At 39.9% G+C, this 20,605-nt stretch overlaps 1 protein-coding gene across 4 annotated transcripts; it reads right to left on the reverse strand.

Moving 5' to 3' along the window:
* Positions 1–15,638: 15,638 nt before the first annotated feature.
* On the reverse strand, positions 15,639–19,603 carry LOC18010999 (probable E3 ubiquitin-protein ligase RHG1A). Of its 4 annotated transcripts, none has more exons than XM_006393599.2 (6): positions 19,447–19,598; positions 16,916–18,459; positions 16,734–16,784; positions 16,452–16,547; positions 16,241–16,381; positions 15,639–16,156 (listed from the first exon to the last, which is right to left on the reverse strand). In XM_006393599.2, exons 2-6 carry the CDS (start codon positions 18,380–18,382, stop codon positions 16,007–16,009), a joined length of 1,905 nt encoding a protein of 634 aa, XP_006393661.1. In that variant the 5' UTR covers positions 18,383–18,459; positions 19,447–19,598; the 3' UTR covers positions 15,639–16,006. The 4 variants fall into 4 exon arrangements, 3 of the variants coding, with proteins under 3 accessions (XP_006393661.1, XP_024006080.1, XP_024006079.1); XM_024150312.1 differs by having other exon boundaries at positions 19,443–19,598; XM_024150311.1 differs by having other exon boundaries at positions 19,216–19,598.
* Positions 19,604–20,605: the final 1,002 nt, after the last annotated feature.

A 20,605-nucleotide genomic window follows, 5' to 3' on the forward strand; every position in this document is an offset into this window, starting at 1 on the left:
TTTGCTTATCTTATCAAAAAAAAATTAGATAGATTGCCTTTGCTTGTTCTAAATTGCTAATCATTCGCATCATTCAACTGGTTCCCTTTGTTGCTGCGTGTGATCTAGTGGTTGATTCATTATTCTGAGTCCTATAGTTGTTAAAAAGAAAAAAAAAAAATTAGCCGTTGGGATTCTTGTCTCACAAGTTTAGGGTTCTAGACTAGCGAGAATTGTATCCGTTTGAGTTAATCGTTTTCTCCATTGTTTGATTGTCTTTGATCTTTGTTTTGGTTAGTAGTCTGTCCTTTGTTTCGAGTTCTAGCTAGAGTCCCAAAAGTTTAAGTCAAAAAAAAAAAGAGAAGAAGCGAGTTAGAAGTTTTCCATTTCTCCAATTGTATTATTTCCTTTTTTTAACAACCTTCACGCGTCTTGCCAATCGCAAATTTTCCTTTTACCTTATTGTTTCCTTTAAGTCTCTCGGCCCCAAGGTACCGTGATTCCTTTTGTTTCATTGTGAGTACAGGAACAACCTCGAGACAACATGGCTGAGGATCATGTTCCCCAAGAAGCACTGATGCAAATGCTCACGGCAATGCGAGAAGAGATGAGGACGATGAGGCAGGAGTTTGGGGATCGAGTTGGTCGACTAGAGCAGCCACCACCAGCACCGGCGGCCGCAGCTATAGCTGGAGGAGCTCGAGAGGCCCGACGAAACCCACCCCAACCCGATGAAGATATGCCCATCTTAGAAGATGATATCCCACCTGACCCGTTAGTGCGACAACATCAACGAGCTCAAGACCCTTTGAGGAGGCAGAACGCGAGGCAAGATGAGCCTAGAGAGGGTAATTTAGATGTTAAGCTTACTCCTCCTACTTTCGCAGGTAAATCGGACCCTGATGTATACTTGGATTGGGAAAGAAGGCTTGAATACATCTTTGAGTGTTACGGGTATTCTGATCGCAAGAAAGTGGCACTAGCTGGTGCCCAACTCACCGACAATGCCCTAGCTTGGTGGGATAGGAACGTAGCTGACAGGAGGAGAAACCGTTTTGCACCGGTCACCACCTGGCGAGACATGAAATTCTTGCTCCGATCAAGGTATGTACCTGATCACTATCACCGAGACTTACAAAAACGTTTTAGGAAGTTGTCATAGGGAGCTAGGTCCGTTGATGAATACTATGAGGAGTTTGAGAAGCTCGTGAACCTGTTGGAACTCGAGGAGACTGAGGAGGCATTGATGGCTCAGTTTATAGACGGTTTACAAGAGCGTATAGCCCGTAAGGTGGAACGAGCCCAATATAGTGGGATGCATGAACTGTTGCACCTATCAGTGCAAGTAGAGCAGCAGATCAAGCGCAAAACGGCCCTGTCAAACAGAAACCGTGCCCCACAGACCTGGAACGCTAGTAATTCTAAACCGGTGGACAAAGGAAAGTCCATAGAAGTCGATTCCCGCTACAAAGGCAAAGCCCCCGAGACAGCTAAGGCCTCACGTGCGGAACAAGGTAAGTTCCCTAGTGCCCCTAGAACCCATGAAATCATATGTTTTAAGTGCCAGGGGAGAGGTCCCATGGCTAGGGAGTGCCCAAACCAGCGTGTAATGGTGTTGCTACCCGGTGGAGACTATGAGTCTCAAGATGAGCTCGATGATGAGCCCGATGATCTTGGAGAAGAAGTAGAATACCCTGACACGGGGGATCTCTTGGTAACTCGACATGTGCTCAGTGTCCTTGTCAACCATGAGGAGAAGCTCCAACGTGAAAATTTATTTCACACTCGTTGCACCATCCGAGACAAGGTATGTAACTTAGTCATTGATGGAGGATCTTGTGCTAATGTTGCTAGCAAGTTTATGGTGGACAGGTTGGGACTAGAAACCGTTAAACACCCTCGACCATACAAGCTACAATGGCTCAATGACACGACCGAGCTGAAAGTTACCGAGCAAGTTACCGTTCCCTTCAGTGTGGGCAAATATCGGGATCAAGTCTTGTGTGATGTAGTGCCGATGCAGGCTGGACATCTTTTGCTAGGGAGACCTTGGCAATATGACCGCGTCACCTTGCACAATGGGCGTACCAACTTCTATTCTTTCACTTACAAAGACCACAAGTATAACTTGGCCCCACTTACTCCCTCCGAGGTACATGAATTACAAGCTAGAATGAGCAAGGAGCAACAGGTAAGTAAAACCAACTTATATCTCACGGCTGGTGCCATTTCAAAAACTTTAAGTGCCAAGGGCACTGTGTTACTAATGGTCTACAAAGAATGCTTGAGCACAGGAAATAAGGAGTTATATACACCCCCGGAGATTCAGGCCCTCATTGAACAATTCAAGGATGTTTTCCCTGATGAGATACCAGCAGGCTTACCTCCAATTCGGGGAATTGAGCATCAAATAGACCTCATTCCAGGCGCAGCATTGCCCAACAAGCCAGCCTACAGAATGAATCCCGAGGAGAGCAAAGAACTTGAAAGACAAGTAAGAGATCTGATGGACAAGGGCTATGTGCGAGAAAGCCTCAGTCCATGTGCGGTCTTTGTCTTGTTAGTACCTAAGAAAGATGGCACTTGGAGGATGTGCGTCGACTGTAGAGCTGTTAACAACATCACAATCAAGTATAGACACCCTATACCTCGTCTTGATGACATGCTTGATGAGCTAAGTGGTGCAACTATCTTCTCAAAGGTGGATCTCAAGAGTGGATACCACCAGGTGCGAATGCGTGAAGGGGATGAGTGGAAAACCGCATTCAAGACTAAACAAGGTCTTTATGAATGGCTGGTGATGCCATTTGGATTAACAAACGCCCCCAGCACCTTCATGCGCCTAATGAACCAGGTTCTAAGGTCTTATATTGGTAAATTCGTCGTCGTGTACTTTGATGATATTCTTATTTACAGCAAGAGCTTACCTGATCATCTCATGCATTTAGAATTGGTTCTTAAAACACTTCGAAAGGAAGAGCTCTATGCCAACCTTAAGAAGTGCTCATTTTGTACTAATCAGCTTGTGTTTTAGGCTTTGTTGTTAGTGAACAGGGTTTACAAGTGGATCAAGAAAAGATCAAGGCTATACAAGAGTGGCCGACCCCTTCTACTATTAGTCAAGTTCGGAGTTTTCATGGCCTAGCAAGCTTTTACCGCCGGTTTGTGAGGGATTTCAGCACAATAGCCGCCCCACTAACAGCCGTTATCAAGAAGAACACACCATTTAGTTGGGGAGCTGCCCAAGAAACCGCTTTTAACTCTCTTAAAACTCGTTTAACTCAAGCACCTGTCTTAGCTTTACCTGATTTTGATGTAATGTTTGAAGTTGAATGTGATGCTTCAGGACTAGGGATTGGAGCCGTGTTGCATCAGAGGCAGAGGCCAGTGGCATATTTCAGTGAGAAACTGAGCGGAGCCACCCTAAACTACCCCACTTATGATAAGGAGCTATACGCGCTTGTGAGAGCATTGGAGACTTTGCAACATTACCTCCTCTCCAAAGAGTTTGTGATACACACGGATCATGAGACTCTCAAACACCTGAGAGGACAAACAACTCTAAAGAGAAGACACGCCAAGTGGCTGGAGTTCATTGAGACTTTCCCATATGTCATTAAGTACAAAAAGGGAAAAGACAATGTGGTGGCAGATGCACTATCTCGACGACATGCACTGATCTCGACCATGGAGGCCAAGGTTTTGGGATTCGAGCACATGAAGGGGTTATACGAAGAGGACCCTGACTTCTCAGAGAGCTACAAGACAAGTGGGAAAGGAGCTTTCGGAGCCTATTACCTGCACGATGGGTTTTTATTTAAAGACAAGAGGCTGTGCATTCTGCAAGGATCTATGCGAGACTTACTAATAAGAGAAGCTCATGGTGGTGGTCTAATGGGACATTTCGGCATGAACAAGACCCTAGCCGTTCTGGTGGACCATTTCTTTTGGCCACATATGAAGAAAGATGTGGAGAGATTCTGTTCTAAATGCATCACTTGCCGCAAGGCTAAATCCAGGTCACACCCTCATGGCTTATACATTCCTTTACCTATACCTAATGCCCCTTGGGTGGATATTTCCATGGATTTTGTACTAGGTTTACCAAAGATCAGGCACAAGGATTCCATATTTGTGGTGGTGGACCGATTCTCTAAGATGGCACACTTCATACCTTGTGCCAAAGTGAATGATGCTTCGCAGACAGCTGACCTATTCTTTAAAGAAGTGGTGCGTCTACACGGGGTCCCTAGGACCATTGTGTCTGATCGAGACACCAAGTTCTTGAGTCACTTCCGGAAGACACTTTGGAGGAAACTAGGCACCAAGCTGCTCTTCTCCACCACATGCCACCCCCAGACCGATGGACAGACCGAAGTGGTGAACCGCACACTCTCGACCTTACTCAGAGCTACCATCGTAACAACTTGAAAAATTGGTTAGAGTGTCTTCCCTTTGTTGAATTTGCTTATAACCGAGCCACACACTCTGCTACTAAACTGTCTCCTTTTGAAGTTGTATATGGATTCAATCCATTAACTCCTTTAGATCTCTCACCATTACCTCAAGTGGAACAAGTTAATTTAGATGGCTTGAAGAAGGGAGAGTTCATCAAGAAACTTCATCAAAAGGCTAAGGAGAACATAGAGAAGAAGACCGAAGGGTACAAAAGGAGAGCTGACAAGAACCGCAAAGAATTAGTATTTGAACCCGGAGAATGGGTTTGGCTTCATATGCGGCCTGAACGGTTCCCACACAAGAGGAGCTCCAAACTAGCACCGAGGGGAGATGGCCCATTCCGTGTCTTGGAGAGGATCAATGAGAATGCCTACAAGCTTGAGCTACCCGGTGAGTTTAACATTTCCCATAGTTTCAATGTAGCTGACTTGTCGCCCTTTGATACAGGTGAAACAGTTTTGAGGGCAAAACCTCTTGAAGAGGGAGAGAATGATGAGGTCATCGAGCACTCTAATGAGGATCCCAGTATCCCCACACTCCTTCCAGGTCCCATGACTCGATCTAGAACCAGGAGCCTGCGTGAAAAGATCAACTTAGCCGTATCAAGTTTCATACAAGCGTCCGAGGAGGAACAAGTAGAGGACGCGGCCCAAACTCAACCGAACCGGCCACGGCCTTATGAGGAAACAGGTATGAAATCTCTCTTGACAGGTCCAGGAGCCGAGCCCATCACAAAGCCCAGGGAGACCATCACTCAAGAGTCCAAGACAAGCAACATCAACCACTTAGCCGATAACGCTCAACTGGAGCTTGCACAAGAGACACTAGCTGAGGAAGAGGCTGCCAAGGGAAGGATTCATGCACTTGAAACAAGCATCATCAACACTACCAAGGCCGCAGAAGACCACCTGAAGATCGCCCCAGCACACGTCAAGAACAGTTCACTTCTTCCATGGCCTCTTTTGCGTGCACAACAGGTAAACCTTGTTTATGAGTTTTGTGCAGGAACAGACGACCAGCTCAGTGGTGACTAAGAGCCACGAGAATCCAGAGATACCTGAGATCAAGTCTCGGCCAAGGCTTAAGAGTTTATTTTCTTTTTATTTCATTTAAGTAGAACTTTCCTTATTTGTGTCCAAATGAGACAACTCGCTGTTTACTTGTTTTCTTTGCCATTTTCTTTTGTTTCTTTTGCAAGTCCTGTGGTTTTTGAGTCTTTTCTTTTCATTTGAGTCGAACCCTAGAAGGTTCAGGCTGATGGACTGTTTATAAAGTCCCCTTGCAGCTTTGTAGTTCGACACCTTTTTGCTTATCAATAAAATAACGCCGTTTTCTTTGAAGCTCTTGCTTGAGAAGAGTTTCTTACCTTTGTGTGTGTGTGATTCCACCCAAAGGTTAGTGTTGCTGTATCAGAGAGCCATCCATCCTCTCTGTGGTGCCATCGATCCACCCTCACTTCCCCTGATCCGATCCAACAAGAGAGAGCGAAGGCCAGCTTGTTAGATCTCCATCGGTTCATTGCGTGTCTCCACCCCGAGGCATACATCAAGACTAATGGGAGTAGAAGACATCAAGCTACCTGAAGTTCAAGTTGAAATTAAGGGAGAGAATGCTGGATAATTCCAAGACTTGGAGAGCGAGTTATCTCATTAAGAAGTTGCTTAAGAGATAATGATGGAATTTACAAGTAAGATTTAGATATATGTATGTGTTTAGATAAAGTTTGTTATTTCCTAATCCTTATATATTAAAGAGTAGCTTAGTATATATAAAGAAGAGTCTTTGGAGAGATGTTCCATAAGATTTAGTGAGAGGATTTAGGTTTTCAGAAAAAAAATTCTAAATCTAACAAAGAAGGAAGTTTTTTATAATCTGAATCTTAAGCAATTACAACTTTGAATTCGTATCAGAACTTGAGTAAAGCTAAGGAGTACCGATCACGAAGATCTTACGGTATCAAGTGATAGGAGATGAGCCAGGTCAACCACGAGCTAAAGACATTGGGTCTTCAGCGATTCAATGTCCAATGTAGAATTCGATAAACTACACAGTTTAGTCGATGAGGATAAATGTTATTGATTGTGTGTATCGTGTGTCGAGGGTTGTCAACTTTTACCCTAAATGAAATCAACAGCCGCAAAGTGCACAGCTGATCGATTGTCGTACTTAGGGATCAAATCCACAGGGAAGGAGGATCTTTTCCTGCAAAAAGCCTTTGAAATAAGTATTAAGTAAGGAAGTCTAGAACCAAGACGGTTTTGTGGGGGTTTGGTAGCGTGTTTAAAATGTAAAAACGAAATATTAAAAGAGAATACGGGAATTAAATGACGTAATAACTAAACTTAACGAAAAATGACTAAAAATGTAAAAAACGGATATCTAATTGCTTAAATGAAAATGAACAAAAAAGGAAAGACAATATTGAACTAAAGCTTGAAAGAAAATCGGTGTAAATCAATAAGGAAGAAGGCGTTGGGGTTCAGGGAAGTTTTCTCAGGGGTACGAACGATTCAAAACATGACTAGAGAGTAAATTGGTAAGATCTTAGCTTAAACTTTTCGAACTGGAGTCACAGACGTATGAATACGCCACTATCGTGATCATAGACAACTATCTCTCTCAACCCTGACCAGTAGGTTTCCACTCTGGCCCTGGAAGAGAGGAGATGCATTATGTTTAAGACTCGTCCTAATTCACTAATCGCCCATAGGTAGGTTCCCACTCCTATGTTTGTTTTGCTCTCCCAAACTAGATCTGATACCTGATGAACACTTTCGTGTCACCAAGCATCTGGATCAGATTGTAGTTCATGACGCTACTCTCATGCAGTAAAAACGAATTCAGAAGAAAAAGTTCTAAGATTCGGCTCAAAAGCTCATGGAATCCTCATCGAACATATAATTCCCCATCGAAAATCCCTTAATCCCAACAATAAAACTACTCAGACATAATGAACGAAATCAAAGACATAGTATTAAGAAGTAGAATAGAAACCGAAATTGAAAAAGAAAGAACAAGGGTTCAAGAGAACAAATCTCTCTCTCCCTAAAAGCTAAAGCAAAAACAATAAAAATATGAAGTAAATATTTTGGTGGTCTTCGGTTTAGGGTTCCTAAGACATGTATTTATAGTGCTCAAGACCTCTCTGGACGTCACTTAGGGTTTCTCCAAATGAGAGAATCATTGTGGGCTTCAGAAATGGGCTTTTGGGCTCGGAGTTGGCTTGCCGCGGTCGGGAGTGCTCTGACCGCGGGGAATGAGTGGTTTGCCGCGGTCGGGATGCTTCTGACCGCGGGAAATGGCCTGTTGCCGCTGGTGGAAATGCTCACCGACTGGTTTACGGGACATCTTGCTTTTCGCGTATCTTTTGATTGAACCGTTGGATTGTCAAGCTGTAAAGTGCACTGGAAAGCTGATACTTCCATCTTTACGGTCTCCAAATTTGAGCTGGATCAGACGGTGAGAAGGCCTTCAATCAGGGGTGAACTTTTGACGGTTTGACTCTGAGCTGAAATCTGGTTTTCTATCCATTTTGTTAAGCTTTTCCCTAAGTTACCTGAAAAGAGTCTTGGAACTACAAATACTAGAAAAACGTAATAAAACTACTTAAAAGCAATTAAAAACATAGAAAAAGTATTTCAAAACGATCCATAAAAGTGGTCAAAATACGGTGTTATCAGTTATGTTAAGGGTATATGAAGTTTGGGAAACAATTTATCCTGGATCAACCGATGAAAAAAAAAACGATGTTGCAATAGCCTTGTTATTCCAATCTATACCCGAGAACCTAATTCTGCAACTTGGAGAACAAACACAATCAAAAGGCGTTTGGGAGGCCATCAAGTCACGACACCTTGGAGCTGATCGTGTAAGAGAGGCGAGACACCAAACACTCAATCAAAAGGTGTTTGGGAGGGCATCAAGTCCCGACACCTTGGAGCTGATGGGAGAGTTTGACAATTTAAAGATGAGCAACACTGATTCAGTCGATGATTTCTCAGGGAAAATCTTGGGCTTGGCGTCAAAGTCAGCCTCTTTAGGAAAAACAATCGAGGAACCGGTGTTGGTAAAGAAGTTCTTTAAAGAACTTCCCAAAAATAAGTTCATTCATATTGTGACTTCCCTAGAAAAAGTCCTAGACCTGAAGAAGACAAGTTTTGAGGACATTGTCGGGAGGTTAAAAGCATATGAAGAACATATTGTAGAAGAAACACAAGGAGAAGACCAAGGAAAAATCATGTGGGAAAACAATGAACAGAGTAATCGTGGAGGCTATGGAGGTTTCCTAGGTAAGTCTCGAGGTGGTGGAGGCAGCATAAGATGTCAAGGAAGATCTAACAACCAAAACCAAGGAGCAGCTGGAGAAGGGAATCGAAAGCAGAAGAAGGATTGATCCAAAGTCATATGTTGGAGATGTGACAAGCCTGGTCACTTTGCAATTGTCCCGGTAAATAAAATACAAAGCAAGAATCGAACTTGAACGAAACAGAGGAAGCTGATGCTCTGTATGTTCAAGAGGTGGTGTTTCTAAACAAAGACAAGGTACTTTCCAAGAACTTTGATATCAACAAAGGCAATGCAAGTGTTTGGTATCTAGACAATGGTGCAAGCAATCATATGATGGGGAAAAAGGACTTCTTCTCGAGTTTGAATGAGAACATCAAAGGAAAAGTAAGATTTGGTGATGGGTCTAATGTTAATATAGTAGGGAGGGTACGATTACCTTTGTGGGCAAGACTGGAGACAAGAGAGCACTCAAAGAAATCTACTACATACCTGACCTAAAGCTCAACATAATAAGTCTTGGACAAGCAACTAAGAGTAGGTGTGAAGTTTACATGAAAGGGGATACTCTGACACTAAGAGGCACTCACGGAAGATTGCTTGTGCAAGTTACAAGGCCACCAAACCGACTCTACAAAACACCAATGGAGATCAGTTATCCTGATTACTTTCATGTGGAAGGTGATGATGCTACATGGACATGGCATTCACGGCTTAGACATATAAGTTTTGGTGTTATGAAAAACATGGTTGACAAGGAGATGGTACTGGGAATGCCTCATGTCTTACATGAGAAGGATGTTTTTGAGGCATGTCTAACATGGAAACAGACAAGGAAGCCGTTCCCACCTAAAGCCACATTTCAAGCAGCACAAGCATTGGAGCTGATTCATGGAGACTTATGCGGGCCAACCTCACCACCAATACCAGCAGACAATCAGTATGTTTATGTCCTGATAGAGGACTTCTCAAGGTACATATGGAAAATGCTACTTAAGGAGAAGAGTGAGGCATTCGATTGATTCAAAAGGTTTATAGAAGTAGTCGAGAATCAAACTGGTTTGGCCATCAAAACCTTTCGCACCAATACAGGAGGAGAGTTTACCTCAGCTGAGTTTAACCTGTTCTGCGAAAACAATGGGATCTCAAGACATCTAACTGCTCCTTATACACCACAACAAAACGGTGTAGTGGAGAGAAGAAATCGGACATTGATGGAGATAACAAGGAGTTTGTTAATGGCAATGAAGTTCCAAATCATTTGTGGGGAGAAGCTGTACACCATTTAACATATCATATTAATCACATCCCTACAAAAGCCTTGAGAAATCAAACCCCTTATGAGAGCTTCACGTCCAAGAAACCTAAGATAAAGCACTTGAGGGTTTTTGGCTGTGATGCGTATGCTAAGATCAATGGACCGCATCTTAAGAAGTTAGATGAAAGATCAAAGAGTGTGATTAATCTTGGAATTGAGCCGGATTCTAAAGAATATAGACTCTATGATCCGAAGGCAGGAAAGGTGATGGTAAGAAGAGATGTAGTCTTCGACGAAAGTCTATGTTCTAGGTTTATACCTAATTGATTCCCTTTCTATTCTATATCTATTTCTACTCTTTAGATCTATTCACAAGTTGGTTTCATTGCCATACACAGAGCTTGGGATTGGTCGTCTATCACAAAAGTAACAGATAAAAAACCAGGAATGTTCAAGCTTCATCATGATGGTTTTATAGAAGATGAAGGTGGAAACGACAATGATCAAAACATTGATCATCAAGACCATGCTCCTATTAACCATGACGTGGTAGAAGAAGAGAATACATGAGCAAGGAGTGAATCAAGGAGATGAAACACCTCAGCAAGTAGTAACAAAGTATTGTCGGACCATAACAAAACCAAGATACCTTGATGATTTTGTAATGCTTGCAGATCAATAGAGTGAGAGATTGGAGCGCGCACGCTCTCCACGCGCCGACACACGCTAAGCACGACACAGTAGCTCCGTGTCCTGCTTCACCTGCTTACACCTCCACACGCAAGCACGACGCAGCTGCTCGGGAATCTTTTCTGCAAGCACGACACAGCTGCTCGGAAATCTTTTTAGAATCTCCATCTTTCCCCTATAAATAGAAGCTTTAGGATTTAGTTTTCAGTATAGAAAAGAGCAGTGAAGCTCTGCTAGAAAAGTTTCGGCAACTGTGACCGCCGTCGACCATCGCGAACCACCGCGCGAGCCGTAGTCGGGTAGCTAGTCGGGAACAGTCAGGTAGGTCGTTTTAGTTCGAAGTCACCTGTCTAACCTAGTTTTTTGTCCTAAATCCAAATCTGACCTCTGTTTGGTTCGGTTATGGTCGGATCTCTATAAAAATTAAGTTGTGTAGGTGAACGGAGAGATTATCCTAAACCATAAGAAACCGTTATTGTTTTGAAAGGCCAAGGTGAGTCTCGGTGTGGGTTGTTTGTTGTTTTACTGCAAAGCAAGTAGGGATATATATATATATATATTTATACTGTGTGTTGCATTGCGATGTGAATCCGCAGCACGTTCATTAGCATTTTGTGTCGTGCGGATGAGAGATGTGAGTTTGATGCCATGTGACCCTCCCTGAGTTAATGATGTAAAATCCGGGGTCGATGAGTGATGCAAGAGAGAAGACAGTCGCGACTTTTTAGCATGTGTGGCTAGGGTCCGATTAGTGCAAAATGTGAGATTTTTCTTTGTGCGGGACTGGTCAATGGCATCCGAGAGATTTGGCGTTTGGGTGTATATTGGGTGTATGCATGTATATAAGTATGTATAATCATGCATCAAATATACTTGTTATTGATGTTGCGTGGTGCGTAATGTATGAATTATTGGGGTTTATGGGGTTGCTTGAACGGTTAGGGGGAATCGAACTCACTGAGCAATTAATTACTCATGACTCTACTTGTTTTGCAGGTAACCCTAGCGAGTAGCCTTTGGAGGAGGAGCTGTAGGTCCACCGGTGTAGATTTCGTGTCTTTTGCAAGTAATAAGTATTTTTTCTCGATATTTTTGATGTAAATGTTTTCGGACCTACGCATATATCAGAGTTTGTTGTATTGGATGCAACACAAATATATACTATGTATGTTTTATAAAAGCTCGGGCTTTCGAATGATACTAGTCTTCGTCATAGACGAACCAACTATCGGACACGTCTCAGGTTGAAAAGCTGGGAGACGCGTTCGGTAGGAACAGCGTGTGCGGACGTCGACCTTGGGCTCTTGGACGTGCATGTTCTTGTTTGATTGGTGCACGGCTAAGAACCTTGGGCCATCAGTCTGTGCGCGCAACAGTAACACCGTCGATCCAGTTTGGGTTCGAATGGTTGGCCGTGCATGTTCTTGTTTGATTGTTGTGCGGTCAGTCACTGCACTCGAATCTAGACCGAATCGGGGGTGTTACAATCAGTGTATCTCAAGAAGAACAAGGAGGACGCCCTGATTGTGGCAATCTATGTTGATGATTTGTTTGTGACCGGAACTTCACAACAGATCATAAAACAATTCAAGGAAGATATGTCAAACAGGTTTGAAATGTCAGATATTGGAAATTTGACATATTATCTCGATATTAGAGTAATTCAAGAAGCAGATGGGATTAAGATCAAACAAGAAGGTTATGCTCAAGGAATTCTTGTTGATACTAAGATGGAAACATGTAACTTATCTCATGTACCAATGGAAGCAAACTTAAAAATCTCAATAGCAGAGATCGATGCTACACGGTGAGAACTATAGTATGCTTAAGGTATCTCCTACACACAAGACCAGACTTGGCATTTGCATTAGGAGTTCTAAGTCGGTATATGCAGAGTCCAAGGGAGTCTCATGGGAAGGCCAATAAGCGCATAATGAGATATGTAAGAGGAACTACTAACTTGGGATTACATTTCAAAAGAGATGGTTCAAGTAAGATCATGGGATATAGTGATATTAGTCACAATATCAATGCTGATGATGGAAGAAGCACTGCAGGTCATGTATTCTACCTTTGCTCATCGCTGATCACTTGGAATTCCCAGAAGCAATTCACCATCGCATTGTCTTCTTGTGAAGCTGAGTTTATGGCAGCTACAGAGGCAGCAAAACAGGTTATGGCTTCAAGAGTTTTTGAAGGAGATACCAAGTATAGACTATGAAAAGGTTATACTTAGAGTTGACAACAAATCTGCCATAGCTCTTATCAAGAACCCTGTGTTTCATGGAAGGAGTAAGCACATACTCTCTAGATACCATTTCAGCAGAGAGTGTGTGAAAAATAGTCAGATTGAAGTTGAGCATATACCAGGCGTGGAGCAGAAGACAGCCATATCCACCAAGGCACTAGCAAGGATCAAGTTTAAAGAGATGACGAGACTAATTGGAGTAGAAGACATCAAGCTACCTGAAGTTTAAGTTGGAATTAAGGGAGAAAATGTTGGATAATTCCAAGACTTGGAGAGAAAGTTATCTCATTAGGAAGTTGCTTAAGAGATAATTATGGAATTTACAAATAAGATTTAGATATAGTTATGTTTTTAGATAAGGTTTGTGATTTCCTAATCCTTATAGATTTAGGAGTAGCTTAGTCCATATAAAGAAGAGTCTTTGGAGAGATGTTGCATAAGACTTAGTGAGAGGATTTAGTTTTTGAGAAAAGTTTTTCTAAATCTAATAAAGAAGAGAAGTTTTTTATAATCTGAGTTTTAAGCAATTTCAACTTTGATGCTGAAAGTCTAAAGCAGAGTATTAGGTTTGAAAGTCTTACACTTATTGATTGCAGGCCGATGACATTGTTCAACGACATAGATGGCGTAATTTAAGGAATCAAATATGAAGAAGAACTATCTAATCCCCTCTCAAATTTCCTTCAAACTGACCCTAATTTGCAATTGTATTTATTTACATGTGAGGTAAAAAAAATTAAAGAAAAAAATGGCATACACAGACGAAGAAAGGTGTGATCAAAACCACACCAAAATGTTCAGAATGGGATATACGTAGAGGTTAATGTAACATCTACTATCACTATATTACACAGGAAACAACAAGTGACTAACCGTATCATTAATATTAAGTTAACCAATTAATCCTCTGTGTTTTGTTATAGGGAGAAACAACATTTTCTAGAAGACGACAAACAAGGAGGTTGATATAAGGATTTTTAGTCTTTAAACCAATTTCTTAAACATGCTCATGTCATTGCAGTATTTGATGTATCAATCCAAATGAGAAAAGATTGCAATAATTAAAATGCGTGAAGCTCTTTAGTCCAAGCCAATTAAGTTGGTTTTTAAGTTCAACTAACCACCTAAGTGATTCAAGTTAAATAAGCATGAAAGAAAAGCAAATAACCAAGCAAGAACTACACAAGATTAACTCAAAGATTAAAAGACAAGCTCTTGGGTGTGATAATTGATTAAGGTGCACTCAATGCAAATCTAAGATGCTAAAACATTCAAAAAGACAATTTTGTTTAGCCTATAACACTTAAACTAAACTAACTCACTCTCATGAAGTTAATTACTTTGCTAATTACCCTTAATCAATATCAAATTCTCATTTGTAAAAAGATAATTATAAGCTTTATAATCAAGTTCTATTAGCTCTTTCATGCTTTATCTATCATTTTCATGTGATAACTGCAGAAAACTCTTATTTAATTTGGTTCTTTGGAAAATTTCATCTCACACTTGTTGTGTATGAAATTCTCTAGGTTCTAGACCAAACAAATCAAGAGACATCTAGCATTATAAATTCCAAATAGGGAAGGAAAGAAGATAACTAAGAATCAAAGATCAAACATTTAAACACTCCAAAGTACGACACCCATGAGCTCTTAAGGAAACTACTCACTCTTCATGTTTAAACCCAGAGTGTTAATGATAAACTGAGTCAAAGTATCATTAAACACTTAAAAGAATCTGTTACAAGGCTTTGGAAGTGGTTTGATTAGTTAATGTTGTACACGGACTGATGAAGTTATAATTAGACTTAGTATGCACTATAGATTCCAAAACAAGAAAAACATAATAGTATACCTTCAACTAACTTGTATGTAACTTATGAAAGAATTGAAAGGATGTAAATTAAAATAATTATGAAAATGTAATTATAATCACACAATAATGACATACAACATATAAAAACACAAGAAGAAGAAATTAAATGTAAGTTAACAATATAATTAAGAGATATTTTTTGTTAATATACAAACACTTATAAAGAGAAATGACGAAACACATGTATGTTAACACATTGTAAATATAAACATAAACCATGCAACTATTAAACTAAAATTAAAAAATAAACAAACAAATTGTTTTCTAAAAAATTCCATATAATAAAACATATAAAATATATATGTAAAACAAGGGTGGTTTTTACAACAAACTGTTTGGATTTGGTAAAGATGGTGTCTACACACGACGAATGACCAGCTTTTGCTTTACATTTGGAGGAGTTTGTGAAGATTAAGGAGAAATTTAGCTTTTACACTATCACATATCCCACGTGCGAAGAATACGAAGACAGACAATTTAGCAAAAAGTGTTTGGATCTACCCTCACAATGTTGTTTATGTAAACTGGGTACCACCGGTTTGGTATGTCGAACCGTTCTAGATATTTAAGTTGTCGCAAAAAAATGTATATAAAACAAAAGTGGGCATCAAAATGCACCAAAACACCAAAATGCTAATAGTCTTTCCACAACCAAAAGTGCACCAAAACATCAAAATGCTATAGTGTAACAAGAGTTTGAAAAAACGACTCTTAGTATAATATTCTCCAAATTCAATGATCGGATGATCCTAGAGCTAAGATCTTGCTACCTCCTTCAATCAAAGGATAAGCATAGCTTTTGCTGCTATGTGGATAGATCCACATCCACTTAGGATATAACCAAGATTAGATCAATTACATAATCAGTCATCCATAAAATCTATAAATCGCCAAATTGCCTTACAATCTTTCTGGGTTCTTTAAAGAGTAACTATAGAAAAATAAATAATTGGTAAAATTTTAAATTATCCAAACAAATTCAGAAAGAACCTAAGTTTTTTTCTTAGATTCTCCTCATTACCTTCCTATCTCTCTCAGTTACTTCCCCTTCATACCTATCTTCTCACCACCTCAGGATCATCAACCTCAAACGCAGACACCAAATACATAAAAAAGGCCTAAGACCAAGTTGTTCTGATGAGGCTGCAATGGTATAGAAGATTCGACGAATGGTAAGAAAAACCTCAACAGCTTAAAGGTCTTTCTATCATTTATCATCCTCTTGGCTTCTCTGCAGTGTTTAATCCTGTTGTTTTGCAGATAGGGCAAAGATTCTTCCGCATAAGCCATTCTTTGATGCATTGGCTATGGAAGTCGTGCCCACATTCTAGCATTCCCATTTCTTCTCCTTCCTTGTATTCCTCCTGCAGTATATGCAACTAAGTCATGATCATTAACAAGACTGTCACACGAAAATCTTATAAGACCAGTAAATCTGATATTGTTACCTGACAAATACAGCATGGCTCCACTTCTTGTTGAGAACTTGTGCTACTATTGTATTTATGTTGCTTCAATCGATTTGATATGGTTTCCTCATTAAGACCTGTACAAACATCTCCAATCCGCTCTTCCAAAGACAACAACTCCTGCAGATTTTGATACTCACAGTTAATATAAGGAGCAAATGGATGATTTATGGGTTTGCTCTGGCTTTACCTCATATGTCATGTTGTCAACATCAAGCCGCATGTCTCTATATCGGTCATGATTATCAGCTCCACCTGCCATTGACTGATTGAGCAGCATAACCTCCTGAATAAAGCAGGACAACACATATTTGCTTGCAGCTTAGGTGTTGGAGTTTTAAGTCGTCAGATGGAAACAGCAAGAAAATGAATGACTACAAATAGAAGACAAGTAGCATTTCTAGGAGTTTGAAGACGTCAAGTTGGATTCTGCTACGGTAAATTGTTTATACGCAAATGGAAAAAACGTTACCTCAAAACGCAAGTTCCCTGACCTACGCATGTGCTCCAAGATATTGCGGATCTGTATCAAAAGAAAAGCACAATGTCAGCTCTACATAAAAATATTGTGCGTTAGAGTCGATATGAACCAAAATCTAACACCACTAACCATAAGAAACACAAAGTGACACTAACTCTTTATATGAAACTAACCTCGGATGTAGCCAGTCCTCTTCGTCCTTGACTTGTTGACGCCAACCCTCGCGAAGAATGAGGAGCACCAGTTGCATTTCGCATTTGTCTTGGACCTGCTCTCGAGTAAGCCTGATTCTGCGCCTGAAAGGTGTTACCACCTCCAGATTGAAGCACATGCTCACCCGAAGAGGCAGCAGGGACCAAGGAACGACCAGCTCTCTGGTTTGTAACAAGGGAAGAAAGCAATGACCTACGAAGATGTTCATGTAATCTTCTTTGGTTAGGTCGTGTCTGGTAAGGATTCAATGCTGGACTCGACGGTGATGGCTGGTAAGGAGTCCATGCTGGAATCGACGGTGATGGCTGAACATTCGTCCTGGATGAAGACGATGCAACATGTCCAGCACCAAGTCCATTTCTCATACTACGGGCTGCCAGATTTCTCAGGGCCAGATTCCTCAGTTCCGGAGTTTGAACAAACAACGGATTCTCTAGCATGTTGCTTCTTTGTCTGGTTGCAACTCGCTGAACAACATTTCTGTCAACGGGAGGAGCAGCAGAACTCGGTGATTCACCAGCTGCTGCTGGGCTCCCACTCCATTGAAATGGTGGTATCATATTCCTTGAAACAGAAGGCATACCAATAGCAAAAGCATTTGTGTTCTGAGGAGCAACATTGCCTAAAGCATGATATCTCAGTTGTTGATCTGCTGGTAGATGCCCTGGTGAGCTGAAAGATGGCGCAACCGGTCGCTGAATAACACTTCCCGCAGAAAAGACGGTTTCTTGTTGAACAGTGGGATTAACCCTGACAGAGAAGCGCTCTGTGTTGGCAGGAGCAGACAGATTTGGAACCAATCCCCTTGGACCAAGAGATATGCTCAAATCATTACTTCCTGGGCTATAAAACGCAGGAGCTGAGGTCCAAGAACTGCTCTCTCCACGGTGGAACTCACGAAAACCTCCGCTTGAAGAGGACTGGCCAATGCTGGCATCAAGAGCTTTTCTTTTACAGGATGCACGACGACCATCTACAGATGAACCTGCTCTAACACTGTTCTCTGGTATAAGACCAGCAGGGTAACCTATGACCGGATTCATATCATCAAGATGCTCATTATATTCTGCATTCAGATTCACATTTCGAGCAACACGGTTTCCACTAGACGGTTGCACAAATAAAGGGTTCAGCTCAAGGTTGTCCTTTCTTCGTTCCTCAAAACTTCCAATTTGCATCCATTGCTCACTGTGACTAGCGGCTTCGTTTTTCGTACCACTAGAGCTAGCCTCACCAAGGTTAAACCTGTGCAAGTCACGTTGCTCATGATACACTGAGTTTGAAAAAGTAGTATCGCCATTATCACCAAGATTGTTAATGTTCTCCCAACGATTCTGCTGATCTACCACAGCATTATTAGAAGAAGAACCATGCTCAAAGTTCAAGGCATCTGATAACGAACCGACATTTGCCCTCTCTCCCTGCATCCTAGCTTTAACCAAAGTTGACACTTGAGAATTCAGGAGATTCTCACCAATTTACGCAATGTAGGTGATGCTAGAATCTACAAAAAAGAGGAAACATCTTTCAGTAACGAAGAAGAAGAGAAGACCTTTATTATCATGTCACTGGAAGAATTTGATCTTCAACAGAAACACTATTAAGCATTCAATTTAAAACAGTTCCTCATAAGCAATGATGATCCACGATTGAACATAGAGGGCATCTCACTCAACCAAAGAAAGATGCAACTGAGCAATAATCAAGATGATGCAAGGAAAAGTGGGATAGGCAATGTCTACTCTAAAAACCACAAACCCAATTGCAATTAAGAAACTTTTTTTACTTCGTTTATCAAATACAAAAACTGCATTATCAAATTGACACTTGAACCTCAAAATCAAACAGCCAATAGATGGAAAAAAACCAATGGAATTTGCAACCGCCATGATCCAAATAGTTTAAAAACAATTTGCACAGCTACAACAAGAATTGCATCAGTGAAAATCAGATAAAGATCAAAACTTAAGCAAAAACTCTTCTTCAAACTCTCAATCTCAATACAAAGCAAATAAAAATCAACACTTTAAATGTAAAAGCCTTCATGTATAAACAGAATACACCCAACGAAATCAGAATACAATAACTGAACATATCACATAACAGAGGAAGACATAACATTTTGCCAAGACAAACACTAAACAGGTGCCAAAAGGAAGAGATCCAGTCTAAAATCCCATTGCAAAGAAACTAACTTTTTTCCTTCAAAACCTAAATAATCAGTTTTAATGATAAACAGAACACAAACGCACAAACCCACCAACCGATTTCACCAATTACGATCGAGCTTGATGAAACCCACAACCCAGAACACAAAAAAAAAGGGTTAAAACAAAGAGATAGATAAAAAGAAATCGATCTGCAAAGGTTTGGTAAGAGAAAAGAAACGCCAGGTTCTAATTTCCTAGATTCTTCCACAAACACATTCAAAGAAGAAACCGATTGCGGAGAAAAGAGGGAAAAGGTTAAAGAGAAAAAACAACAAACCAACTTTTTTTTAATTTTTCTGCAGAGAGAGGAAGATGAATGATGATGAGAATGAGGAAAGCGAAGCGAAGCACACAAAAACCAAATGAGAATAGAATCCGGAGATTATTAGGAAGAGAAATAGTAATATGGGTGAAATTCACATTTAAAAACCAGGCAATATAATGATACTATATTCAAAAGTTTAAAACTTGACAATAAGGAAAAATGAACAAAGAAAAAATTGGAAATTGATTAAAAGAGAAATAAAGAAAGTCAAATCAAAAGAGCAGTTTCCAAAGACAGACTTGAATAGCTATGTAACAAAAGAGAAAAGGTACGAATCACACAACACGAAACTATACTAATAAATATATTTTATAGATTTGTAGTTGTATGTAAATTGTAACGTGAATGTGTATGTATAGGAAAAAAGCAAGTTGGCAAATTAAGACGAGAAGTTGTCTTTGTCCCTTGCTCTGGTCTCTCACGTCCAACCAAACGCACGCGGGCTCTGTTGCCTCTCCATTTTTTATTATTGATTTCACTCTAAAATCTTTGAGAAGGACACTTAAAAAATAATTTTCTTTTTCTTTACTTAAAAAATAATTTTTATGTTATGTGTTATTAATAATTTTACCATGTTGATGTGTCAATCTCAGAGAACTTTAAAAAGATTTTTTGAAATTAGAATCAACTTATTAGATTAATTACATCATATACCATTAACATTAATTTGGTTAAAGATTAGTTTATATCAAATATATATTTAATACTCAAACATTTAATTTGTAAATATATCCTCTCTTTCTTTCTATTTCTTATCAACATATTTATAAAATTTTAATATATAATATTATTTATGTTACTAAACATTATTTTTGTATCTCATATTTCTTTAATCTTACTTTGTTTAAAATAATCATATTATCTATTTAATAATAATAAAATCTAAATTTTTTAATTCATATTATAATTCACAATTTTTAATATCAAAACAAAGTATCTTAATCTGATGTTAGACTAATTAGGTAGAAGATATTAATCTAATTTAGTATATTTAATGTGTAATTTTATTCATATAAAATACTATTAAAATCAATTATAAAATTAATAATTATCTAACATTTATACAATCGTATTATAAAATAAATATAACTTTGATCATTATTTATAATTGCATA

The sequence above is a fragment of the Eutrema salsugineum genome, unplaced genomic scaffold (assembly GCF_000478725.1).
Source record: "Eutrema salsugineum unplaced genomic scaffold, Eutsalg1_0 scaffold_7, whole genome shotgun sequence".
NCBI lineage: Eukaryota > Viridiplantae > Streptophyta > Magnoliopsida > Brassicales > Brassicaceae > Eutrema > Eutrema salsugineum.